Source organism: Melanostigma gelatinosum (genome assembly GCF_949748355.1).
Source record: "Melanostigma gelatinosum genome assembly, chromosome: 19".
NCBI classification, from domain to species: Eukaryota; Metazoa; Chordata; class Actinopteri; order Perciformes; family Zoarcidae; genus Melanostigma; species Melanostigma gelatinosum.
Genome location: NC_136652.1, coordinates 11,669,587 through 11,695,751, shown reverse-complemented (window position 1 = coordinate 11,695,751; position 26,165 = coordinate 11,669,587). Strand labels below are relative to the sequence as shown.

At 42.9% G+C, this 26,165-nt stretch overlaps 4 protein-coding genes across 5 annotated transcripts; 2 read left to right on the top strand and 2 right to left on the bottom strand.

The window, feature by feature from the left end:
- Window positions 1-192: 192 nt before the first annotated feature.
- On the bottom strand, window positions 193-6,191 carry hsp90ab1 (heat shock protein 90, alpha (cytosolic), class B member 1). The gene is made up of 12 exons (XM_079290894.1): window positions 6,071-6,191; window positions 4,799-4,942; window positions 4,414-4,620; window positions 4,128-4,287; window positions 3,670-3,803; window positions 3,283-3,588; window positions 3,031-3,196; window positions 2,715-2,905; window positions 2,130-2,277; window positions 1,690-1,958; window positions 848-1,181; window positions 193-750 (listed from the first exon to the last, which is right to left on the bottom strand). The coding sequence occupies exons 2-12, from the start codon at window positions 4,940-4,942 to the stop codon at window positions 629-631; spliced, it is 2,181 nt and encodes a 726-aa protein (XP_079147020.1). The 5' UTR covers window positions 6,071-6,191; the 3' UTR covers window positions 193-628.
- A 1,256-nt stretch (window positions 6,192-7,447) lies between these two features.
- On the top strand, window positions 7,448-16,745 carry rbm25b (RNA binding motif protein 25b). 2 transcript variants are annotated; one of them, XM_079290569.1, is made up of 17 exons: window positions 7,448-7,560; window positions 8,095-8,231; window positions 8,366-8,574; window positions 8,764-8,821; window positions 9,010-9,170; window positions 9,259-9,438; window positions 9,522-9,605; window positions 11,940-12,361; window positions 12,698-12,815; window positions 13,079-13,168; window positions 13,558-13,631; window positions 13,725-13,875; window positions 14,095-14,506; window positions 14,895-15,190; window positions 15,277-15,375; window positions 15,470-15,517; window positions 15,856-16,745. In XM_079290569.1, the coding sequence occupies exons 2-17, from the start codon at window positions 8,153-8,155 to the stop codon at window positions 15,946-15,948; spliced, it is 2,574 nt and encodes an 857-aa protein (XP_079146695.1). In that variant the 5' UTR covers window positions 7,448-7,560; window positions 8,095-8,152; the 3' UTR covers window positions 15,949-16,745. The 2 variants fall into 2 exon arrangements, with proteins under 2 accessions (XP_079146695.1, XP_079146694.1); XM_079290568.1 differs by having other exon boundaries at window positions 7,449-7,560; window positions 8,131-8,231.
- Window positions 16,746-17,328: 583 nt separating this feature from the next.
- eif2s1b (eukaryotic translation initiation factor 2, subunit 1 alpha b) lies at window positions 17,329-22,886 on the bottom strand. Its single transcript, XM_079290524.1, has 8 exons — window positions 22,724-22,886; window positions 21,320-21,562; window positions 19,991-20,070; window positions 19,660-19,811; window positions 19,430-19,536; window positions 18,829-18,926; window positions 18,555-18,698; window positions 17,329-17,958 (listed from the first exon to the last, which is right to left on the bottom strand). The coding sequence occupies exons 2-8, from the start codon at window positions 21,558-21,560 to the stop codon at window positions 17,833-17,835; spliced, it is 948 nt and encodes a 315-aa protein (XP_079146650.1). The 5' UTR covers window positions 21,561-21,562; window positions 22,724-22,886; the 3' UTR covers window positions 17,329-17,832.
- A 64-nt stretch (window positions 22,887-22,950) lies between these two features.
- Window positions 22,951-25,949, top strand: atp6v1d (ATPase H+ transporting V1 subunit D). The gene is made up of 9 exons (XM_079290405.1): window positions 22,951-23,192; window positions 23,743-23,860; window positions 23,966-24,045; window positions 24,118-24,185; window positions 24,286-24,330; window positions 24,406-24,509; window positions 24,904-24,970; window positions 25,061-25,139; window positions 25,256-25,949. Exons 1-9 carry the CDS (start codon window positions 23,152-23,154, stop codon window positions 25,398-25,400), a joined length of 747 nt encoding a protein of 248 aa, XP_079146531.1. The 5' UTR covers window positions 22,951-23,151; the 3' UTR covers window positions 25,401-25,949.
- The last annotated feature ends 216 nt before the right edge of the window (window positions 25,950-26,165 follow it).

Here is a 26,165-nt window from a genome sequence, read left to right as displayed (position 1 = left end):
CTACTTGTAATTATGGAGCATTACTGCCACCTTGTAGTCACCTGGAGGAACAGCCTAAACTAGTGTCAACTCAGAACATTGACTTTCCAAATGTTATTAAAAAGGAAAAACCTACAAGGTTGTAGATTTAAAATGGTGCAAGAGAAGAAATAATTTGTCATAGACGGTATAAATTTAAACGAGACAAAAACATAAGGTATTACAGCTTTAATTTTTTTGCAAAACAAGACTTTGAATACAGACAAGCCTGGACTCGGGCAAAGGAATCATACAGTCGTCTCTCCATGCAGCGTGCAGAGTTGCACATAAGCAGAACCTCCCAAACCCTCCACCAGAACCGATCATGGAATGTACCATTCCCATGTTGCCACTCACCGCCTCAACATTTAAAACTCAGTGCAACAGGGTACTTGTTAAAACATGTGTTGTCACCATGAACTTAAACAGCAAAAACCAAAACTGCTTTTCTTAAAGGTCTTGCAGAGTACTGCTCTGGACGAGAGAGCAACACTGGTCCACCACACAACATGAATGACTATTTTTTTTTGCAGTTACTGCCGTTTTTAGAGGATGAACAATTGAAAAGTGAGGCTAAAGTGTTAGAAATCTTGGGTGGGGGAGTGTTGGTTTAATCAACTTCTTCCATGCGTGAAGCATCATCATCTTCACCGTCTCCTTCTAGGGGAGGAATCTTATCTGGGATGGACGCAGCGGTTACCTCCTCTGGAATGACATCATCGTCATCGATACCTACAGGTACAAGAATCGGTATTTGTTAGAGATCAATACAAGTAAAGTAACGAGCGCGTCACAAAACTACCAACGGTGACCGGTTGCGTCTCCTTACCCAGTCCGAGTTTGATCATTCTGTAGATGCGGTTGGAGTGAGTCTGTGGGTCGTCCAGGGAGAACCCTGAGGACAGCAGGGCGGTTTCGAACAGCAGGATGACGAGGTCCTTCACAGCCTTGTCGTTCTTGTCGGCATCTGCCTTCTGCCTGAGAGTCTCCACGATGGGGTGGTCCGGGTTTATCTCCAGGTGTTTCTTGGCCATCATGTAGCCCATGGTGGAGTTATCCCTGAGTGCCTGGGCCTTCATGATCCTCTCCATGTTGGCTGTCCAGCCGTAAGTGCTGGTCACAATACAGCAGGGTGAAGACACCAGTCTGTTTGACACGGTTACCTGATAAGAGAGCCACGCAGAGGACATTAGGACTCAACACATGCATAGCTGATCCAATCTAAAATGAGTTAATAAACGCATGCAGAGCAGTCATGTTAGAAATAAATGCTCAACACACCAGCATGGCCAATTCCACATCTTAAACGTCAACATTTGTATACAAACACATTGTAGTTTCACGTCCGTTAAACCAAAGGGCAAATAATTAAACAGGCATCTGTTAGATCACACAGAGTTGCACTAAAAAAGGGTGACTTTACATCTCCACAATCATGGAGAAGTCACTGGTCAAAAACACATTTGTAAGTGAAAAACTCATTCGGGACACACAAAAGACTTGAGGGGCCTCCTTGCAGATTTATAAAACTCACCAGAATAAAAGCTAGTCCCAGTTAGGGCACCTGTTTCCAAACAAAACAGTGTCAACTGGAGTTCATAACGACCTCAATCCTACCGCATGAAGGGAAATTTAGGTCAAAATGAATATCAACTCATTGGGATTACTGACCTTCTCCACTTTCTTGTCAAGGATCTCCTTCATGAGCTTGCAGAGGTTCTCAAACTTAGCCTTATCCTCCTCCATCTTCTTCTTCTCCTCCTCATCCTCTGGCAGCTCAAGACCCTCCTTAGTAACAGACACCAGGCTCTTGCCATCAAACTCCTTCAACTGCTGGACACAGTACTCGTCGATTGGCTCCGTCATGTACAGAACCTCAAAGCCACGCTTGCGGACGCGCTCAACGAAGGCGGAGTTGGCCACCTGATCCTTGCTCTCACCTGAAGAAGTAAAGTACGTGTCAGCGTTATCCTCACAGATTTAACATTGGCTTATAAATAAAGTAAATAAGTTAAACGAAAGGCTCACTTATGTTTCCGTGTGCCACAAAGCTTCTAAACAAGTTAAATGGCATCAGAAAAAGAAACCTGCTTTTTCAGAGCCCAACGCACCAGTGATGTAGTAGATGGCCTTCTGGTTCTCCTTCATGCGGGTCAGGTACTCTGTGAGGGAGGTGGTCTCGTCTCCAGACTGGGAACTGTGGTAACGCAGCATTTCAGACAGCTTCTTGCGGTTTTGAGAGTCTTCATGGATGCCCAGCTACAGATTTAACAAATATGATTACATGCTCATACAAAAACAATCCCACACAGTATCCGATATCAAAACACAAGATTAATTGGTCACACTGCTGTTGCATTGTCTTGCAAATACAAACTCCAATCAGGATACGAGGTACTAATCAAGTAATTTATCTACAGCGCTAAGTGACTAGTCTAGTGCACATAAGCAGAGTACCAAGTATAGTATACACAAGAGCCTTGCACACTAGACCAACTGCATGAGATGTACTAGACTGAACCTGTATAAAGTAAAGCCAATAACAAGCTCTGACTAGACTGCCTCAGAAAGCTGGAGGGTACAGTTAAGATTAAAGAATAAAAGTTAACCCTTATATGAGTCCATAGAGCTGCACGAAGACATAAGGAGTGCATTATGAAAGAGCAACTTTCATTTAACGTGTGTATTTACAATACCTTGATGTTCTTGGAGAAGCCTTCATATAACTTCTTGTAGTTCTCCCGGTCTTCAGCCAGCTCAGCAAACAGCTCCAGACACTTCTTGACGATGTTCTTGCGAATGACCTTTAGGATCTTGCTCTGCTGCAGCATTTCTCTGGAGATGTTCAGGGGGAGGTCCTCTGAGTCGACCACACCGCGAACAAAGTCTGGAGATCAACACAACACATGGCTTATTGAAACCATCTTAACAGTCAATCTTTGTGTCCATCTTAGCAAAACTGCTTTATTGGGGTACATGTATAATCATGCAGCGACGTAGAACAGAACTTACTCAGGTACTCTGGGATGAGCTCTTCACAGTTGTCCATGATAAAAACTCTCCTGACGTACAGCTTGATGTTATTCTTCTTTTTCTTGTTCTCAAAGAGGTCAAAAGGTGCACGGCGGGGAATAAAGAGCAGGGCACGGAACTCCAGCTGGCCCTCCACTGAGAAGTGCTGCAAAGAAGAAAATAACTGATTAGTTTGACTTTATTTCAGCATATGAACCATTCAACAGCAGTTTTATTTATTGCAAAGTTTACCTTCACAGCCAGGTGATCCTCCCAGTCGTTGGTCAGACTCTTGTAGAACTCTCCATACTCTTCGTTTGTGATGTCGTCGGGGTTCCTGGTCCAGATGGGCTTTGTCTTGTTCAGCTCCTCCTCGTCGATGTACTTCTCCTTGATCTTCTTCTTCTTCTTCTTGTCTTTGTCCTTTGTGTCTTCCTCATCGTCGGATCCTACATCCTCGATCTTTGGCTTGTCCTCGCCCTCCTCTTTCTCCTCCTTCTCTGGCTTTTCCTCCTCTGCCTCGTCGTCACTGATCTCCTTTTCGCGCTCTTTCTCAACCTGCGAATTACGAAAGCTCAACTTAACTGATACAAACCGTTTTAACGAGCTAAAACCAAAATGTCAAAAAGCAGTACTTACAAACAGGGTGATGGGGTAGCCGATGAACTGCGAGTGCTTCTTGACAATTTCCTTGATCCTCTTTTCCTCAATGTACTCCGTCTGGTCATCCTTCAAGTGCAGGGTGATCCTTGTTCCACGACCAATGGACGCGCCTGTGAATAGGATAGTACAGCTATGAGAACAGGAGCTAGTAGATATCCAAGTGGTACTGTGCAGTCACACTGCAAATAGACCTTCTGCCATTACTTAATGCCGAACGTCAACCTAAGAAACTCCGCAACGGCAAATAAAATCAAACTATTCCAAGATATTGAACATCTTCAATAAAATAAGTTTGCATAGGGTCCAACTATCAGCTGAATGACGCAAACAAGGTGTCGGGTACATTACATGCATGTCATAACCCTTTGCAAACGGCATAGTCAGAATTAGTTGGTGCAAATAGTCAAATGTTGCAACTGTAGAAGGACACGTACCGGTGTCGACCTTGACGGTGAAAGAACCTCCAGCAGAGGACTCCCAGATGTACTGCTCATCATCATTGTGTTTGGTGATGACAACCACCCTCTCGGCAGTCAGGTAGGCAGAGTAGAAACCCACACCAAACTGACCAATCATGGAGATGTCAGCTCCAGCCTAGAGGGAACAAAATTGTTGCTATTTAACACCGACCAAATATACGGTTACATCAGAGTATTCTTGTCATGTGATATTTGATAGAGTTTCCACATGCAGCCATCTAAATCATGTTCCTAGTCGTACCTGAAGGGCCTCCATGAAGGCCTTGGTGCCAGACTTGGCGATGGTACCCAGGTTGTTAATCAGGTCGGCTTTGGTCATGCCGATTCCAGTGTCGGTGAGGGTCAGGGTGCGCTCTTCTTTGTTGGGGATGATTTCAATTTTCAGATCCTTGCCACTGTCCATCTTGGTTGGATCAGTCAAGCTTTCATAGCGGATTTTATCCAAAGCCTGAAAAAACACATTGACAAAAATACAGCAATACTTTAGATATAATTTTCAAGCATTATCACAGTAAAAAAAATCAATACCTCTACATTAATAATGAAATACCCTGTCAAAACACAGGCATCTGAAAGTTAAAAACAAATCAATATGTAAAAACAATGCCACGCTCCGGCAGACTTACATCAGAGGCATTGGAGATCAACTCCCTAAGGAAGATCTCTTTGTTGGAGTAGAAGGTGTTTATGATCAGGGACATCAGCTGAGCGATCTCTGCCTGGAAGGCAAAGGTCTCAGCCTCCTCCTCTTGGTGCATTTCTTCAGGCATCTGCACAAAAGGAAATAGAGTAATGTTTAGCAAATCATCATTGGTTTAAATGGTACAAATTGCAATTTGGAAAAAAGGGATGATCAAAACACAACAACTCAGCAGAAGCCAACCACAGACCTTCAAAAAAGCACTAAAATGGCCATGTTTAATTGTGAGATTCAATCTGCGTCAAAGTGACAACTATTTTGGCTTCATTGGAGGAATACTAATCATGATTAGATCATGTCAACATGCCGGTTTGGGGAAAATTGGACCACTGCCATAGTGTTGCTACAAATCGGTGGAAGCGGCCATTAACCAATATGGCGTCGAGTGACAGACAATGGACTCCGCAAACACGTGCTGTGGGGCGGCTACAGTCAAAAATAAGGATAACATTAGGAAATGCGGCGCCGTACGTTCACTTCTAATAAAAAAAGTCACGAAGTTTAACGTTAAAAGCCACGTGGGGACGACAATAAACGTGAGGTTACGATAAAGGGACCTTATCTAGTCAGCCGTAAAAAATACACAACAATGACTAATTTTAGCCATTTTAAAGTTACAACATAAATCTAAGGCCATATGTTAAAAGCCCATATCAGTTTTATATTAATTAGGCAACTGGCCATCAACAGATAAACGTTTGAAACCGATCTCAAACCAGAGAAATTACCGTAATACTTTAGGTAAAATGTTGGTGACGATATTCGGCTGTGAAGTGAGCCGGTTCTATGATCTGGTCCAGTATCGGATTTATGTTCTTACGGTTCTCTAAATTAGCTAAATAATCCGCGATGTCATCTTCACCACACCTGCATTAGTGCAACCTAAACCCGGCCTAACAGTGCGGCGCAGAGACGCATTTATATAATGGGCATCTCAAATCGTCAAGCAGTACATGAAATGTCTACATAGTTACGATAAAACATTACGAAATATGTGACCGGACAGCAGTCAACGTTCATTTGTTAGCTGTAACGTTAGCCCACGAGACAGTTATCAAGCTAAGGTTACCGTCGTGACTCAGGAGCTCGCATCGTGGTTTACAAGCAGCCTAACTTAGTTGAGTAATGGGTTAGCAAAAACACGCATTAAAAAGAGCACAATGTGTCCCATGTGTAAGCAAGTTACTCGTGTCCATACCTTCTTTATTCCGTTGACTTATCTTGAATAAATGCCACCAATATGTAGTCCCTTCTGCTCTCTGACGCAGGGAAATGGAAAGGAACTTCCTTTTAACAGACCGGAATCTTTATACTCAATCGTTTCAGTGTGCGGCCGTATCCCTCCGCGGTGCACCATCTACCACTGGAACTACTCTATGGGTAGAAGACAGACAAGACCGACTGTTTGATTATGATAATTCAAAGGAGCTATTTACATGAATGTATACAGAGCGAGTGGATATTATTGATTTCATCTGAAAATTGTATAATCTTGAAACACAATGTAATGTAAGGTACACCTTGTATCATTGAAAATACTGCAATATAACGAAGAAAGTCAGTTCCTGTGCCTAGCGCAACATTACTGCCACCTTGTGGCGGTTTATGCCAAAATGACAGAACAAACGTTAGATGGATACTGTATTGACCAACATTTTAGTGACGACTAGTCTTTATCGCTGTCGCCACATACTATCAAGGCAAAAAATACCTGCACCAACCTAATACACATGTTCAATCAAAATCACGAGTACATCGTTTATTTCATTGCAAAGAGTGAGGGTCTTTTCAATCTGATGGAGGAATATTTTAAACCAAGAGGGTGTGCTTCGTTTCTTCTAGCACTTTCCACGAAAAAAAAAAACCCGCCTAAAGTGACGTCACGGCTTGTCAGACGCAGCCCATCGCGGCCCAGCTGCTGTCACGAGCTATACCGACAACACAAACACCATAGTAACCAACCGCTTTAACGTTCTTTAGAGTGATAATATACACATAAATACATTATAGCGCTACCTGGTCTGATGATGTGATGATCCCTGCGTTCATTTAAAAATATTTTATATATTATAAAGCGTCGAGCAAGGCCGGTGCAATTCTAATTTTAAAGGTAAACTATGTCAATGAAGGCCTCAGGCCTATGATCAATAAGCAATAAGTAATATGCATCCTTGTACTCAGATGACACACTTGGTATTTAGGAACTCCTGATGCCTCATCTGATCCTAAAAATGGAAAGTTGAAAAGTGAAACAGAAAGCTTGAAATAATAAAATAATGTAATACAATTGTATTATTTTATAATCAAATAAAATAATTAATAATTGTTTTTATTAATAGCACAATATTAAGATATTGTGGTTATTATTATTATCATCACCATTATTCTTACTAACAATAATGACAACATCAACGATAACAATACTGTAATTAATAATGCACATTAATTGTGGTGTTTTTATTTTTATAGGTAGTAATACTAATATTTTCTAGCCCCGTCCAGCTGCCACGGCCCGATGTACAAAACAAGTGCGCTGGTAGTCTGGTACGTAGTGCGCTTGCGTCAATGTTTTTGAGGGCCCGTGACTAGCTAGCGTGCTAATCCAACATTCGGGACGTTACATAGATTTTCATAATTAATAACCTTGTGAAAGCTGTTTTTATCCCTTCCTACGCCACCTAATTTGGGGTATGTATATATGTACATGTTCAATTTTATTCCGAACACATATTGAGCCCGCTAAAGTGAGTTTTACTTGTTAGGTAACACCAGCTCTGCCTAATGTTAGCTTAGCTTAGTGGTGCCGGGTACGGTAACGTGCTTGATGCTAGTTTCAGCTTAACTGTTGTTTGTTTTGGTAACTTTAAATAAGGGTTGAGTTATTTAGTAAAAACGAAACATGTTGCGCTTAAACAAAGTCATAATAAACAAACGTTGGGGCTTAATGATATTAAGTTAGCGAACGTTAAATTGCTCTACTGAGAAAAGCTTTCTTCAAGTAGCGCTACAGTTGGATATCAAAAGTCCTAAATCGACGTTTGTATGCTCATCTAATGTTACCGACACATCTCAGTGGTTTCTCCAACGAAAAGAAGAAAACACGGGTGTTATGTTTGAACCGTGTTTTTAATCTCGGCTTTATATTGTTTGGATGACTTCATTCAAGTGTGAGTTTTAACACATCGTGTACATATGTAACATTGTTACATATGTACCTATTAGATGTTAGACATCTAATAGGCATCGCTGTTCCTTCAGGTTGGTCCGAATCGCACCCAGAATGTCCTTCCCCCCTCACATGAACCGGGCGCTGTTGCCTCCTCCTGGGATGCCCCCTCAGTTTGCTGGCTTCCCCTCAGGTAAGCAACCACGTGTGCCACCCTACATGTAGCCTACCGCTTTGTCTATTGCAGTGTACTAGTTTTAGAAGGGACACTAGCAGCCTTCAGCCTCTGAGATTGAAGTTGATGTTCATTTACTTTGTCTGTCGTAGGAACTCAAATGATCCCGCTTCACGTCGGCATCATGACCCCCACGTCAGTAATGATGCCTTCTGTGCAAGTGATCAGTAAGCCTCCGATCCACAGAAAGGAAATACTGAGAGTCAAAGAGAACAACGAGAACAGCGGCCCCACTACCACAGTGTTTGTGGGGAACATTTCGGAGAAAGCTTCAGACATGCTGATCAGACAGCTGCTCGCGGTAAGAAACGGGAATAGATTTACAAATATGTCATGTACTCAGGTCACACAGTTATGAAATATGTATGTCAAATAAAAAATAAGTCATTGTGTGTGGGCAACCTGCTGAAACTGGATCATGTGCTGTGGCTTTTTCTTTTTAATTATACCTGAGTTGTGAACTCTTCCTCCCGCTGTGCTCATGTTCTAGAAATGTGGAATTGTTCTGAGCTGGAAGAGAGTCCAAGGAGCCTCTGGCAAGCTTCAAGGTAATTCCCAATACATACAAGTCTCATTACATCAAGGTATACTTTAATCTATGGCTAATTTGGGTGATCTGTAAATTTTCACCTCAATCCAACCAGAAATTAAACAATATTTTGTATTCGTCATCCCATCAAACCATTCATGACCAAAGATGAATTTGTTGTCATGTCTATTTCAATGTCTGTTGCAGCCTTTGGGTTTTGTGAGTACAAGGAGCCAGAGTCCACGTTGCGAGCACTGCGGCTGCTTCATGACCTGGTGATTGGAGAAAAAAGCCTGTTAGTGAAGGTGGATGCCAAGACTAAAGCTCAGCTGGACGAGTGGAAGGCCAAGAAAAATACTGCGAATGGGGTATAATTCTGTTCTTGTTATGAGATTCCAATTAATGGTTAAAACTGAACTGGGATGTTTTATTTTTTATTTTTTATTGTACCTCCAGAATAAGAAGCCTGAAGATGGAGATGATGATGAGGTTCTCGACGAGGAGACAAAAAAGAAGGATCAGATTATTAAAGGTGCCATCGATGGACTGATGAGGGAATATGCTGCAGAACTCAACGCGCCTTCTCAGGACGAGGACTCCCAGAGACGGAAGAGGAAACGGGAGAAAAAAGAAGAGGTATACCAACGTTTGTCTGACTTGCACTCTTCTTGTTTTGGAACTTAAAAATTGAAAAGTATTAATGTTTATCTTTTCTTTAGGACGACATTAACACTATTGATATGGAGGACGACAAGAGAGACCTGATCTCCAGAGAAATTAGTAAATTTCGAGACACCCACAAGGTAAAGTGGCTCCTTTGATCTTGTAGTTGACATTACAGGTTTTGGACAGCAGCTGCTCACATAGTTCACTCCTACAGCTTGCACATTTAGTCGACACATTTACAAAGCTTTTTTTTGATCTCAGTAACATGCATACTACGCTACAAATTGGCATTCCTTAAAATTTCCACCACCAAACATCTTAACGTGCCCCATATTATATGAAATGTTTCATGTTAAATGTTCAGACAGCACAAGTAGGCAGATTTGACACCTGTGACCAGCGTAGTGAAACTACCGGTGTGACTATTCTAGATCCATTCTTCATTCATCACACAAAAATGCATGGAGACGATGTAAAGTTACTTAAAAAGCTAATCTATTCATTAAACCCCACCATTATGATAGTGATCATATGGTGACTAAAGCAAGATGAATCTCAGAGCTTTGGAAAAAGTTGCGAGGATAGGATGTAAGTATCAGCCTTTATTTACTATATACTTATATTGGGCGTCCCCCCTCTTGAGGACTTGCATAGGGGCAACTGAACTGCACTTGTGTCGGTCAGGCCTCACGACGATCTGTATTCAGCCAAACATTTGACGATACAAAAAGTTCCTCCCGCACCTTTTTGTCACATCACCGGCGGTGCCCCGGAAGCTTGAGTCGGTGAACCTGTGCGAGTCCTCTGTAAATCATGGTTTGTCTTAATGGTGTTCATGTTGAAGCACAAGGACTCGTGTCAATAACCACTGCAGTGACTTTGGCTGTAGCTTTTATTGTGCTCGTGTGGGGGGGGCGCCCTCTCCACAGCAGCACACTGATCTGAAGACTGACGAGGTATGTGCTCTCTGAATGTGTGCGTGACTTCGTCTGACTCGCTCTGCCTTATTTTTCCTTCTTCTTTTAAGATAGATCAGTGAGTTCATGTTCATATTTGATAACTCTACAGGATGTACTGTAAACAGTCCATGGTTTTTGTTATCTAAGAAAATAAGCTGACATTTTACCCCCAAAAAAACCACTCCTGCAACCAGGTTTAGAAGATTAAACCAAAAACATAAAAATGTGTTTTTCTTTTTTCCTTTTCCAATTTATCGCTTTTAAGAATTAGAATACATTCTGCAAAAACAGCTGCTTTAAAACCACGACAGACAACAAAGAATAAGATCTGCACTGTCTGCTCGACTTCATTTATTAAGCCAGCCCTGGTAAACACTCGACGGAGGTAAGTAAAACATCTCACATGCTTGAGTCGAGGCACATAAGTAATAACACTTGACCGTGGCTAATAAAGTTCTGAATAGATTGCTACGGTCTCCCATCTTCTTTTTCGTGTCGTACATTTCCTTCTCTTGAGATGCATTACACCCGAGGCTTCTAGATGAGTCTGTGTTTCTTGCAGAAGACCAGCTGACTGGCTGTATACGACTGTGATGCAGTCAAGCAATTTGAGTTCATGCTTACCGTTGCACTGTCCCTACTTTACTTTGTAGAACTGTTGAATTAGTGCCCGAAAAGTAATGGAAATCCTCCAAGCTTTGCATTTTGTTTCTTTTGTATTAAATACTCTCATTCTGTGTTCGATTTCTTTTACTTTTATACACAAATTACCCTCAAAGCCTTGTGTGTAATGCCCAGAAAGGCAGAATTGGGATGCGTGTATGTCTGTGTTTGTTTGAAGTGAGTTGTGAGGAGCTGCTGAAGACTTCTGCAGGGGTAAGACCGCTTCTACAATATTAATTTATCTGTACAGAAATAACTGCTGTTCATTTCTTGATTACCATGTGACCCTTTTTTTGAAGTAAAGGCTGTTAGTTCTGATGATGATGATGCTTGAGCAAGACAGAATCCCATAACGTTTTCCCCTTGTATACCGTGTGACCTGCTTTCCTCCCAGGCCTAACTTAAAAGGCTTGTAGGGGCAACGAACGGCCGAATCCATAGTTCAACACCTGTAAGTCACAAACAACTAGTTCACCGAACGGCCGACGCCTGTCTTCTGTTTTTGTTTCCCTTGTTCTGAGAGGACGACTCCTACGGAGAGAAAAAGCATCGTCTTCTGCTGCTGCTTTTTCTGGTTATGAACGTGTTCCACTGATCGCTTTGACCGTTGAAGTGGTTTCCAGTTAAATTCTTGATAAACGGTAGTTTGAACCAGCACAGTGCGCTGCCTTTGATCCGTCCAGATTCTCTTACATGCTTCGCACTGATTTGTAGTATCGGGCATGTTCCTGTATGAAGCCTTTCAAAATCTGGAAACCACTTGATTTGTGCACAGTAGGGAAATTGAGAGCAAAGACTCACCGGATCTTGTGTGGCATCGGGTGAACCTGTATGTGTTTTGCTCTGCAGAAACTAGAAGAAGAGAAGGACAAGCGGGAGAAGGAGCGGCTGGAGTTTGAGCGGGACCGGAGGGATCGGGAAAAAGAGCGAGAGCGCGAGAGGGAGCGGCGGGACCGCGAGAGGGAGAAGGAGCGAGAGAAGGAAAGGGAGCGGGAAAGAGACAAAGACAAAGACAAAGATCGCGACCGCAGGACCAGAGAAAGAGACTGGGAGAGAGAGCCGGACCGAAGCCGGGACAGGGAGCCGGACCGAAGCCGCGACAGGGAGCCGGACCGAAGCCGCGACAGGGAGCCGGACCGAAGCCGCGACAGGGAGCCGGACCGAATCCGGGACAGGGAGCCGGACCGAATCCGGGACAGGGAGCCGGACCGAATCCGGGACAGGGAGCCGGACCGAATCCGGGACAGGAGCCCCGAACGCAGCCGATCCAGGTGAAAAAGACTGGAAGATCAGCTGATTAACAGAAAACAATAAATAGTCACCAACCGTTGTTCATTACATCTGTACAATACCAACTTTACGGCAAGCCAGACGCTTAGCACTTGTGGGTTCAGTAAAAACTTTGCACAGCTGCTCTTAGTCACACGGGTGTTTTCACACTGATGGATTTAACCTCTTCTCAGGACCATGTGGGTAAAGTGTACAGAGACCATGCTTGATTGACATCTTCCCGTCTCTTCTCCAACTTAAACTCAACACTTATGTGTATTGGTTCCGATTCAAGATTCGAGTTCAATATGTTCTTAACCTTTTTTCTGTTTCTGAAGGGAGGTCAGTCGAGACCGAGACAGAGACAAGAAACGAGACCAAGAAGATGAAGAGGAAGCGTACGAACGCAGGAAGCTGGAAAGGAAACTCCGAGACAAGGAAGCAGCCTATCAGGAGGTAGGGAAGGTTGACCTGGGTCAGAAATCACTGCTCCTCGATCCTAAGTTTCTAAATGTCCATGTATACCCAAGATAATTTGAAATGTACATTAAATGCAGTTATGTCCAAATGAGACAACCCTGAAATATTTAGGCATCACCTTTTTAAGGGTCTCTTTTATCACAGGGGCAAATACATTAAAAGAACAAAGTGTGAATTACTCTTTTTGCTTCATGTGACTGAACATGGTCGTGGCTCACCTGATACTGTTGTGATGACAGCGTCTAAAAAACTGGGAGCTACGGGAGAGGAAGAAGGCCCGGGATTACGGCAAAGAGGCCGAGCGGGAAGACGAGCGCAGACGGGAAATGGTGAGAGCACGTTGAACGAGCAGTGGAGGTTCATAGAGGCGTCCGAGTTTTGTTTGAATGTAATTTACGCCAGAATGTTACCTGTGTTTACCTTTTAAACCTCGCAAATTTCATTAATCACGATTAATTCCATTTCAGAATAAAGTTGCAACATTAAGTTACGACTACTTTTTCGTGGCTGTCATGATTCTATGGGGTATTAGTGTCGATGTCTGCTAGATGGCATTTAAAAAATATCTATATCTGTTTTTGTGTTGCCAAGATGGACCCTTTCATTTGTTTTTTGTGTTCATATGATTTCAGGTGACAAGATAAATAAGCTCAAATAGAAGTTGTGAGGAGAAATATGTATTCTCCTTGAGAAATAGTGCGGTCCTGTGTTCCTTTAGGTGAAAGAGGGCAAACGGTTGAAAGAGTTTCTTGAAGACTACGATGATGACAGAGATGACCCCAAGTACTACAGGTGAGCAGCATGCAAACTGACTTGTAGTTGCAGATGCAATACTGCAGCTACGGCTGTTGTTCTGAAGACTGTTATTCCGGATGTGACCCCTAGGGGCAGTGCGCTGCAGAAGCGTCTCAGAGACCGAGAGAAGGAGATGGAGGCAGACGAGCGTGACAGGAAGCGGGAGAAGGAGGAGCTGGAGGAGATCAGACAGAGGCTGTTAGACGAGGGACATCCAAACCCAGACGCAGAGCTACGCAGGGTATGCTTGTCCTTAATAATGTGTGTGTGTGTGTGTGTGTGTTTGCCTGCTAATCTGTAGTGAGTCCGCGTGCTGTCTGTTGTCTTTGTGAAGGTCACTTTATCATCAGAGTCTCTCTGCACATCTGGGGTGCCCAGCTTTCGTTGTATGTTGACCTTATTTTCTCTAAAACACCGATTGGGTGTTAATCTTCTGCCTATCTGCCTCTTATTGGTCCAGATGAAGGAGGAAGAGGAGGAGCGTCTGAGACAACCTCCTATCGTCCAAGAGCCGGAGATCGAGGAGGAACGGGAACGCCACAGGGGTTCAAAAGACCACCGAGACCGGAGACAGGAACCGGAAAGACCAGAACCTCGACCACGGCCCGCCCACTCGGACGACGAGGTCGAGGAGGGGGAAGAAGACGATTATGACAACGATGAAGACAACCCAGACACAAAACCCTGCTTGAAGCCCACAATGCGGCCAATCACAGCAGCGCCATCGGTGTCGTCGGCCAGCGGCGACGCGTCCCCCAACACACCCGGGGATGAGTCGCCCTGCGGCATCATCATCCCCCACGAGAACTCCCCCCCCGAGGCCCTCCCGCAGGAGGAAAACAGGCCAAAGATTGGCCTCAGTCTCAAACTGGGTAAGTCTAACAGAAGTGTCCTCGCTGTGACATGGACCGCCATGGAGCGCTCACAGAGAGAGCTAAAGTTAGGCAATAGAAAACACACGTAGCAATTGGGTTTATAAATGAATTAACTGTAAGAAAAATAGCTTCTGTCTAGATTTTGTTACAATGTCCAACAACAGAAACTGGAGAAATCCTCTCGATTCAGAGAATTAGTACATATCTTTGGACTGATGGTAGCCTACAAGGACCAGAATGCACAGCTTGCAAACATCCTTATCCATCATTTTCACAACCGCACACCACCGGTGTGTTCTCATTCCACACATAAGTGGCTGCACATGAAAGGTACATTTAGTTAGTCACAGTAAACTGTATTCATGAAGCTCCTCGTGCTCTCCAGGTGCCTCAGGAAGCCCCAGTCAACCCAGCGTGGGCAAGAGGAAGAAGTTGCCCGTGGACAGCGTCTTCGACAAGTTCGACGACGAAGAGACCGACGAGCAGCCTCGCAAGCGGAAGCTGGTGCCCCTGGACTACGACGAGGACAAGAGCCTCGGGGTGGACGGGGCCGGGCTCTCCAGCATAAAGGGGGACGACACGGAGGAGAAACGTAAACACATCAAGACCCTGATAGAGAAAATCCCCACAGCAAAGCCCGAGCTGTTCTTATACCCGCTGGACTGGTCTATGGTCGACACGGTGAGGCGAGAAGCAACAGATGGAGTATTTCATTGAACTTTGTGTTTTCACGAGATGTTAACGCCTTCATCTCTTGTCCCGTTTAGACGTTAATGGAGCGACGTGTTCGGCCCTGGATCAATAAGAAGATCATCGAGTACATCGGAGAGGAAGAGGCCACGTTGGTGGACTTCGTCTGCTCCAAGGTATTGATCATGTGATGTCTGTGTGCCGGTGACGTTATTCACACTTTGAGAGGAAGTGAAGCGTGGTACGATCCTGATGTTTTGTCTTTCCCAGGTGATGGCTCACAGCATGCCACAGAGTATCCTGGATGATGTTGCCATGGTGAGTAATGTAACGGATGATTAAGCCTCTCTCACTCTCTCTCTCACACACACACACACACACACACACACAGTTCCCACTGATCCTTAAAAACATCTTTGGCATTGAATTCATTCATACTAAAAAAAGGCGGCCTTTAATTAGCATTAAATGTCTTAAATCAATCTTTCAAAATTAAAAATCCATTATCGTGATATTTACTGTTGTATTACTTGTTTTTATTTTTGGGCATTTTAATGCTGTAATTAGAAAGTGAAGAGATGACTGAATGAGGGAAAGAGCTGTAACAAAGGTCCCGCCTGTCTTCTTCATGTGTTTCCTCTTGTCCTCTTCTTCAGGTTCTTGATGAAGAAGCTGAAGTCTTCATAGTGAAGATGTGGAGGTTGCTCATCTATGAAACCGAAGCGAAGAAGATCGGTCTGGCGAAATAAGGGAGACCACTGAATGAAGATCAACAGTTTTCTTTTCATACATTGTGTAAAATAGTGTAGCGCAAATCGTCACCCCCCCCCCCCCCCCCCCCAAAAAGCGACGTGTCCATACTAGCACCGACCGTAACTGCAGATTCTGCTCATTCTCACATCTGCACCAGTCGTTCAGGTTTATTTCCCCCCCGCTCTGTTTGCAGGTGCTGACTGTGTCTGTGTGCTTTCGTGTAAATACAGTACGTAATTATTTGACTATGACGAAATAATTCTCAACAAAACTGCCGACTGTCGCCCAGGACCATTGTTGCGTTGCCAGTTGAGGTCTCTTGGTCCGATCATTTTATTTGTATCCATGTCAACACACTTTTTGGGAAGAGTCATCTGAAGGATTGTTACGCGCAATCGGTCTCTGCGGTGTGTGTTTTTTTTTTTTTTTAATGAGACTTTAGAGTTTGCATAACTACAACAAGGATGTGATCTTTTTTACAAGATTATTTATTTAGTGTTTTGGACACAACTCCAATTGAAGAGTTCATTGATTCAGATTTAATCCGCTTCATTTTCCCCTCATCACATTCCTGATTGATTTGTTAAGTAGACCGCTTCAAAAAAGCTAATTATGATTTGACATGCGGCCACTGACGAGACCCACAGAATATGTATTGGATGGAGACACCCCTGCAGCTGTAAAAGCACACACTATTGGAAAATGACTTAAGAACGGGAAAAAATTATGTGACGATGCTCTCCCATTAGTTTTTGTATTGTGAACATTTGAATAAAATTGATTTTTTATAACCGTTTGTGTAACCGTCTCACTACCCACGAGTTTCTTTCACAAATCACTGCTCTGTAGTTTGAGTTTGTTAGTCTTGGTGGGATGATGGGACATTACACCATATTTTTATGTAATTTCGATGCCATACAATACCATGTCTTATGACATTTTATTACATACTATACTATTCCATTTAATACAATTGTTCATACTTTCTTATGACTTATACAATTACTTTGTCATTATACTATAAATACTTCTGGCATACTAACTTGTTTTTAATGATAATATGACAAACTGACATGTTAACATTTTAGGTTCTCTCAATTTAAAATTTCAGCCTGCTTCCTGTCAACTTTTACATGTCTGTTGCGTAACAGAAAACATTAGTTTAATTATATTCTTTAGTTTGTCCTTTTAAATTTACCCAACAAAGACTTAGGGATAGCCAGTCCCAATCACATTTTTTGGAGTTCTGTAGTCGGAGCACCTTATTGTTTAGTGCTGAAATGCATGTTAATTACAAAAGGAACACAATCCTTCAACTAAAAGTAAGGCCGGGTGCCAATTCATTCAATCTTCTCACAGCAGCTGACAAAGACGCATTAAGATCAAAACTTCCAGAACTTTATTGATGCCATGTGAGCTAAAGAGCAGGTCTTGCCAGTAAAAACCCTCTAACTGGAAGAAAAAAAAGCACACAATGTCACGATTGACCGGTGTTGATACTGACGAGCCTTTAAATCGATCACATCCAGCGATGAAGAGCCATGGATACTGAAGACACTGGGCTCTTAAGCAAGAGCGAAGTAAAGGCCACTGCTCGGAAACAGCGTTCATTTATTCAAATTGATGTCATTAAAAAAAAGAAACTATATTGTTGTTTAATTTGTAATTTAACTTTCCTTCAATATCTGCATAGGAAGACAGCTTTTTGTGTTACCATCTTCTGAAATAAACCTTGCTAGAGAACAAACCGGGACGTTTGCCAATGAACTATAAACGCCAGTTAATGTTTGCAATGTGAAAGTTAACATCTGTTGTGACTGTGGCCATGTCTGTCCACATTTCCCCTTTGAAGTTTTTCAGCCTTCATGCCACGGTGGCCTCTAGTCCTCCGCCTTGACCTCCATCTCCTCTGCGTCGTCGTCTCCGTCCACCTCTGCGTTCTCTCGCTCCAGCCTCTCCAGCTGCCGGGCGAGCTCCGTCTCGTCCGTGTCCGTCACCACCTTAGGCTGAAAAACAATAAGAAAAAGTAGTTACTGAATTTTTGTGGTAGTGTTTGGCTACTCTTGATGGGGGGGGTAAAGTAACATTCTGAGGAATGTAATAAAGTTGTAATTTATGAGAAAAAGCAAACAATTGATCATTTCACAAGTAAAAGGAAATAACATGAGAATGAAGTTCTAATATTGCAAGAAAGACATTCATTTTGTATTCATAAAAATATTGTTTTCAAACAGCAGTACTAATACTCTGTTAGTTATTAAATTACCAAAAGTTTAAAAATACAAAATCAAGACATGTTTTTCACTGGACAAGAAAGGTATAAAAAACTGTTATCTGTAAAGTAACGAGTAATACATTTGCCTCTGAGATGTAGTGGAGTAGAAGTATAAAGTAGCATAAAATGAATACACAAGTAAAATACAAATACCTCAAATGAGTACCTAAGTACGTTACTTGAGTACAGGACAAGCATTGCTCACTGGACACCCGAGCCCAACTACAAACTTTATTAACATTTTAGAAAACGTTAAACCGATTATAACAAAAGAAACACACAAAGGACACGGGATGGCTTTGGCACAGAGAGAGGGAAGTCGCTCACCTCCATCTGGATGTTAAAGACGCCTCTCTTCTCCTCAATCTTCTCCTTGATAGCAGCCATGGCCTGGTTGAGGACAGACAGGCCCTCCGTGCGCTCCAGAGTGGTCGTTGTCATCACGTAGCGAGGGGGAGCGATCAGGTTGATCTGCCAAGAAGAAGAAGACCATGTTAGTCTAATTAACGCTGCGCCACATGGCATTTGCACGGTCAAAGTTTCACCATTCGGCATCAGTGTACTAATATGTGGCTGAGAGCGGTTGAAGCGGTGATAATACCTTGATGGGCATGGTCTCTGTGGAGCAGCCAAGCCCGGCCCTCAGAGCTGCCTTCACGGCATCGATGCCCTCATAGCCGTAACACGCCACTTCAATGTCTGCAGGCGGGAGAACAATGAAGATGAACACACTGTGTGGTTCTAGGTCACACATTCACCATGTTACTTCCTTTTCTAAGTGGAACCGAGCGTCATGATACAGCTGGAACAAACTTCAGTATGTGAGAGCGTATTACTGCCTGTAGCGGCATATCGGTATCACAGTATACAACGGTACAAAAATGGACTGTTATCATACGGAGTACATTTGCTTATCTACGATATAAAAAAGTGACGCGCGTGTGTGTGAGAGTTTAAAGTACAGACAGGAGGACTCTATCTGGGCTTTTGTGCTCCTTCAGTATATGTAAATTGTTAAAGATAAAGTTTTTTAAAAAGCTCACATCTTAACATGCTACAGTACAGTTAATTATCATTGTTAAAATCAGTATATAAAGCCGTGTTCTCACCAAACAGGGTTATTGTAATTGATGATGATAATAATAGTTAAACTGTTATTTTTCTGAGAAGGATATCGTACTGTGAAAACCTCATATTGTTACCTGCTCTGATTTTGACAGCCTGTGGAGTGAGTCGCCTGTTGATGTTGTCAATGAGCACATTCCTCTCTTCCTCATTTAAGTCCAGCCCGTCCAGAATGGCCGGATCTCTAGTGCAGGCAACATGAACACAATGTGATTTGACCTCGTCAGATTAAGTATCGCTCGCATGCAGGCACGACATGTTTAGCGGCTAGTAGCCTCACACCAACGTGCTTGGAACAACCACTTACGATACAGCCTGTTTGAAGACATCGTACGCTCCGTATCCTGGCCTCTTGTATTTCTCATCGAACACCCAGGCGGTGCGCTCGTACAAGCTCTCTAGCTGCTCGTCCTTACTGTAGTCCAGCACCTCTGCAACGTGTCGCAGGATGCTGTACACCTGCAAACATCATCAGAAAGTTCATCAGAGATCAACGAAAATAAAAACTTTACTGTCGTCTTTAACGTTGTCATGTATGTACAGTTCACTTTTTGACAAAGCTGAACACATATGATGTTGGCAATCGTCTCAGTAATTCATTTAAAAAAGTTACAACCCTGAGGCTAACTTTGACTTACAGTTTTGGATTTGGTGAATTTATCTTCACACTTGATGGCCTCCTCAGGTGAAACTCTTCTTTTTGATAAATCAATGTATCCTAAAGACAAAGCAGAGAAGAGATGCATCATGGGAACTTTCACGACTGTCTGCTGCTCGAGGCATGAAAAAAACAGAAAAAAAGGAGTAACGGAATAAAATGACAATGACAGACATTTGGAGCTTCATTTGAACCTAAATAGAAGCTTCACATGTTTTGTTGAGCAGGCACATGGAGAAAGAAGACGCGTGGTATCAGATCCACGGAAAAGAGACGCAAACTGGTTCGTATTTAAGGATTTAAAATTCACTTGTGCTGATTAACGGGGCTCAGCAGGCGGACGTGAAGCAGGGCGCATATTCTAGACAGAGAATATTTTTATTTCTGATCGTAAGTTAGTTACAAACGCCTTCACATTCGAGTAGGGAATAACAATAGTCCATTATCCCTTCAAACGTTGACATACAATCTGATCGCCAATCAGCACAAAGCTCAGAATAGAGTCCAGAAGGAGAAGTTTAGATCAGCGTGGACAAGGTTAACTGATTTAACTCATTCATTACTCATCATTCACTAAAACTTTATGGTTTAGGCTTCACAAGTCACCTGCTGTTCTCAGGCTGCTCTATTATTACAAATCATATACTTATATTGTTTTGCAGTCGATAAGATTAATTAATCTCAAAACAACATTTAGACAAATAATCCTTATTGTCCCGAAGGAGACTTGTTTTCACAGCTTGTATTTTATTCCACACAGAATAATATAAATATGCACAACACATGAAAACATACACCGGGAGCAAAGCTTAGCCTCTCCACACAAACACGATAACGTTGTCAGTACCGGTTACAAACCGGCTCGGTAGTGAAAGGCATGCCAACGTGCTGACGAATACGGTGTTCTGCTGTTTTTAGCTGAGCTAGACGAGACAATAATCGGTTAAAAACAGATCGGTGATGTTGTTTCGCCCTCATTGTTCTCTGTGAAGTTTGCTGGAAGTGCTGTAACGTAGCCCCGGTGCGTTTTATTTGGTGTGAGCACCACGCCTGACTCAGTTAAAAAAAAATTGCAACAAAAGTACTACTCTAGTGGTCGAAGGTAAAGAAGAGTTTTGCAGAAGAGAGGGAACAGTTGGCATCTCGTCTTCCGGTTTCTCTTGTCACTATATAAATTGAAGTTAAAGCTGTGGTTGGTACATTACCATCATTGGTCAATTTACCTGCCACTTTTGGCGCTGGCAGCCAAGCCCTACACGAGGGACTATATCCAACACGAAAGAGTAGTTAATACCCTCCCTGAACTCACCCTTCTCTTTGTCTACTCGGATGACGACCACGCACTCATTGCGGCCGATGCGGATGAGCTTGTTGATGGAGCGAATACGTCGACGCGACAGCTCGCTCAGGAGGATCATGCCCTCGATGCTGTTGTATTCCAAGAGGCTGACGTATGCGCCCATCTCTGCGATGGACCGCACGTTCACCATCACAACATCCTCCACCTCTGGGAACCGGTGCTGGTAAAATCGACAGCTGAGCCCCGGCATCGCTGAGAGAATAGAAACAAAAAGGAGAGACTGGTAAAACATTTGAAGCGGACATTGTGGCCGCAAATTTTTACCAATTGTAGATATCCTGAAACACATCATTCAGCCTGTAAAAACAGTAGTTTATTGGAGGGAGGTTTTTAACAGAAAGCATCTGTTAGAAACTCCTATCATGTTGAATTAAAGGAATTGCAGACCTCAACTAGAAACTGAAAGTCAGGATATCTCCTGCTGATTCGGCTTTGACAGGACGTTGGACCCAACGACATATAGGAGCAATGCTGAATCACTGAGCACAACTACAAATATATTTAATGATGAGGGCCATTGCCTGCGATGGGGTAGATATTCTAAAGGGGCCACAACAAGGCACGAAAGGTTGGAAACCACTGAGGCCTTAGAAAGCAAATAATGCATCAACAACGACACATCAATAACTGACATGGATGCACAACGTTGAATAAAAGAGCCTGCAGCCTGAAGGCATTAACTGGATGTCAAAGGTCTTGAATCCACTGCTACATCATCAATGCAGATCAAGGTTAGGTTAAATCATTTCTAACATTAATAATGCACTCTAAACAGCTCCAAGTCTAATTTACTCTCAAAGATATAACTTGGGTAAGGTAGACAAAATAATACAAACACGAATATGTACTGAACAGTCAAAGCCATTTAAATGGCAAAGTATTCATTTGGTTTTTGGGTGTTTTTTGGGTGTTTTTTTCACTACTATCACTGATTTAAGACTGAGAAATAATCCCAACATAACTACAGGGAGATGAAGGCCTGTTAAATGAACTGGCAGCAGTATGAACGGGCACTTATATTACACATTTTTCGTCTATGAATGGGATGATGCAATAAAGACCAACGAGAAGCCCTTCAGTTAGCTAACATTACCACAAATAACAGATAACCCATTTTATAAATGACCGCAGCAAATTAACAGCGACTGAAACTAGCAACAATCACGGAGTTAAATACCAGAACACGAGAATTCAAGTTACAGTTACTTTAACACCCGTTAGCTTCACAGCTAACAACCCGGTTCACAACTCACATGCGGCACATGTACTGCTGTCGAGGCTAGCAGTTAGCTAGCACCTCAGTGTGCTCGCGACACCCCGGTACAAACTCATCTTAATAAAAGAAAACCTCACCTGTGTCATACGGTTACACAACGATACACGTGAATGCTCTGTACTGTACGTGTTTAAATGTCAGATTATGTTTCCTCCGGGTTTTTTAGATGAACGATTCGGGCCCGCTAGCTCACATTCATGGGTGTTGCTAATTTTCTCGACCCGGAAAAGATCGTCAGGGCTTATCAACACGCGCATGCGCAGAACGCGCTCGGTTCAGTCATATGATCCGAGGCCAGCTGATCACCACGGAAAGAGAGAGAGAGCCGTAGGACAAGATCACGACCATCGCCTCGACCAAGGCTTCTAATCTTGCACGAAAAACAACGGCTTTCCTGGGCTATGTGTATAGTTTAATACAATATAATAAAAGCTGACGTTTCAGTGTTTATTTTCGGAAAGGTCAGTCAACAGAAGTCCGCCATCATCAACCAAAGGACGCGAAGATGTCTGGAAAAGAACGGCTCGACGTTTTCCCCTCCAGAATGTAAGCAGCTAGCTTGCTAGCTAGTTGCTAACCCACTGTAGCCTCATAGCCAGATATTATTGTCCTGTTTTTTTGATTTGTTGCGTCACAGTCTCTGAGATGAATGCACATCTTCTGCGAAATTAAATGAATCTCACTCGCGCCAGGTTACTGTTTAAAAGAGGAAGAGTGTTTGTCATGTGATGTTTCTAACATCATCCCAGTGTGAGCTGTCAGTCTGAGATGGTGTCTGAATCGACTGACCCACAGACAGCATAAGTCTTGACTGTAACATTGTGTGACCTGCTGATCAGCAGAGTTTCCTGTTTGTCTGATGGGGTTAATCAGGACCACTGATGCAGACTAGGGATCCTGCATGCTAGTGGGTTATCAAATAAAACACCAAAAAATAGCCAGACAGCTAAAATAACAGGCAGTGTTTTATTTACCCATGCGTGTCAATGCATGTACATAACCCCTGTGTACTATTTAAATCCTGTATACTTGCAGTGTAATTGGGGAGATTCAAATACAGCATTCTAAATGTTTGTGTTTTTGTTTTGGCTTGCAGGGTTCAGACCATCATGAAGGCTCGGCTCAAAGGGGCGCAGACCGGCCGCAACCTGCTCAAAAAGAAGTCCGATGCCCTCTGCATGCGCTTCCGTCAGATCCTCCGCAAAATCATCGAAGTAGGTTGAGAATGATTGATAACCGACTTTGTTCTCCTTGCATCCGTTTCTTTAAGTGCCCTTAACAGTTTCTCTGAATGAGGACTTATTATCTCTTACCCCCAGACAAAGACTAAGATGGGAGAGGTGATGAGAGAGGCGGCCTTCTCTTTGGCTGAAGCCAAATTTGCAGCTGGAGACTTCAGGTAAAAATCGCAGGACTATCCTGTGATGTGGCGTTTAGTTACGGTAACTCAAATCTGTAATTCTGTCCACAGCGCAACTATTATCCAGAATGTCAACAAAGCCCAAGTGAAAGTCCGTGCCAAGAAAGACAATGTGGCAGGTTTGTCCAAACATATCTTCTTTTTAATCTTTACTGTTGGTAAAACACGTTTTTATATGCTTCATTTTACATACAAGTTACATGTTTTTCTTTCTTTTAGGTGTCACCCTTCCAGTTTTTGAGCACTACCAAGAAGGCGGCGACAGTAAGTCATGTTTGGATAAAATTTGTTTTTGTGACGAGTAAATGAGAGCGTTCTCACCCTCCCAGTGTGTTTCAGGTTACGAGCTGACTGGTTTGGCCAGAGGAGGAGAGCAGCTCTCCAGGTTGAAGAGGAACTATGCCAGAGCTGTTGAGCTGCTGGTAGAGTTGGCATCCTTACAGGTAGGGGGCGCTGTTAATAAACAAGCTGTTAATTCAGCTTAGTTTATTACTTCTCAGGTGAAATGGACAATGGTGGAATGAAGATTAAACTACCAAACAGCATCACGTTATTAAAATGACCTTCACCTCAAGCAACAAAAATGAAATGCATCAATAATAATGACAGTATGTTACCCTTTCAGAGTGCCACATTATTATACTGTTTCAAGGGACCTGCAATTTATGTTTTTTTTAAATCGGTAAAGCAGATTTCTTTTATAAGACTTAGTATTTTTTGAACATTTGATTCAGTTGTTAGAAATACTAGTCAAAATGACTGCAGAATTCTGTATAAATATTTAAAAAGTTAGTGTGATTGAGATCTTCCGACATGTTTCCCACTTTCTGTCTGTAGACATCTTTTGTCACTCTGGATGAAGCCATAAAGATTACCAACCGCCGTGTGAACGCCATTGAGCACGGTAAATTCACACTCAACATGCAACTGTTGCCTTTTTCCTCAAATAATTAAGGACAGTTCAGTCAAAGCTCATCTTCATCCCACTTTGCAGTGATTATTCCCCGGATCGAGCGCACCCTCACCTACATCATCACAGAACTGGATGAGAGAGAACGAGAGGAGTTCTACAGGTGAAAACCTTTTCTAGCAGTCCAAGAAATCTTTTTTTTTTACCTTTTTTTTTTAAATTTTAAACAACTTATTCTTTCTAACCTATTTTTGTTATAACACTATCTCCTCTTGACAGGTTGAAGAAAATCCAAGAGAAGAAGAAGCAGCTCAGGGAAAGGACAGAATTAGAGATTGCCACCCGCCTGGCTAAACTGGGTCCCATCGCAGAGCCCACCAACATGCTGACGGAGGAGACGGATGAAGACATGCTGTTCGAGTGAAGCGCTCTCAAGGCAGACAAGTCCCCGACTTCATATAATATCCTATTTATTCTGCGCCTCTAAGGCCGAGTCTATGTCTCCTCATGCAAGTGATGAACGTTGTTTTCCGTGTACTTGTCTGTGATGATTTGTTCTATTGCTTCAGTGCTCAAAGGTACCGTGTGTTTCCAGATTTCGTCACTGTACAGAACCAAGGTGTCGTCTCACTGGGCTGTTCACCCTCAAGGGAGTCGGTTCACGATATTAGGTTTACGCACGGGTTTGCGAGTGAAATTAAAGGAGGATTCTGTGGGATTAACTGATTACCGGTAACTTATTTCGAGCTCCTCACAACATTCAAAGCCATTGCATGCTGTGACGCTTACGGTTGTTGTCGATTTCAAAGTGTGTGTGTTTGTGTTACCTCATTTGAGGATGTTTACCATTGAACCACAAACCCCTAAAGTGGCCCTGCTGTAAAACTTGCAAGTCAACAAAGCCCCAAACTTCATTCAAATAAATATGTCATCAGTATCCAACCATTGTAGAGATTTCTTGACACGATGAGAACAGTTTTCCCATCTCGCCGGCTTTTGCATTAATGTAGAAGCTTTTCAGTTCCACATGTGAAGTAAAGGACGACCGGGTAAGACTGCAGGATCAAATTTCTTTCAACATGTGCGAGGAAACATTTTGTGCCAGTGTTTAGTTAACCCAGCTAGATGAGGAATGGCAGCCATCTTGCATCAGAATGCTACATTTAACACATTAGTTACGGTCGGACTT

Coding starts and splice junctions, on each gene's coding strand:
- atp6v1d (XM_079290405.1), top strand. CDS start 23,152: ATGTCTGGAAAAGAACGGCTCGACGTTTTCCCCTCCAGAAT. Junction 24,186..24,285: donor CAAGAAAGACAATGTGGCAG/GTTTGTCCAAAC, acceptor TCTTTCTTTTAG/GTGTCACCCTTCCAGTTTTT. Junction 25,140..25,255: donor GAACGAGAGGAGTTCTACAG/GTGAAAACCTTT, acceptor TCCTCTTGACAG/GTTGAAGAAAATCCAAGAGA.
- eif2s1b (XM_079290524.1), bottom strand. CDS start 21,560: ATGCCGGGGCTCAGCTGTCGATTTTACCAGCACCGGTTCCCAGAGGTG. Junction 18,927..19,429: donor GGCTGTCAAAATCAGAGCAG/GTAACAATATGA, acceptor TCCCGCCTGCAG/ACATTGAAGTGGCGTGTTAC. Junction 18,699..18,828: donor CAGAGACCATGCCCATCAAG/GTATTATCACCG, acceptor TCTTCTTGGCAG/ATCAACCTGATCGCTCCCCC.
- hsp90ab1 (XM_079290894.1), bottom strand. CDS start 4,942: ATGCCTGAAGAAATGCACCAAGAGGAGGAGGCTGAGACCTTTGCCTTC. Junction 3,197..3,282: donor AGGATCACCTGGCTGTGAAG/GTAAACTTTGCA, acceptor TCTTCTTTGCAG/CACTTCTCAGTGGAGGGCCA. Junction 1,182..1,689: donor TTGACAAGAAAGTGGAGAAG/GTCAGTAATCCC, acceptor CTCTCTTATCAG/GTAACCGTGTCAAACAGACT.
- rbm25b (XM_079290569.1), top strand. CDS start 8,153: ATGTCCTTCCCCCCTCACATGAACCGGGCGCTGTTGCCTCCTCCTGGG. Junction 8,232..8,365: donor GTTTGCTGGCTTCCCCTCAG/GTAAGCAACCAC, acceptor TGTCTGTCGTAG/GAACTCAAATGATCCCGCTT. Junction 8,575..8,763: donor TGATCAGACAGCTGCTCGCG/GTAAGAAACGGG, acceptor CTCATGTTCTAG/AAATGTGGAATTGTTCTGAG.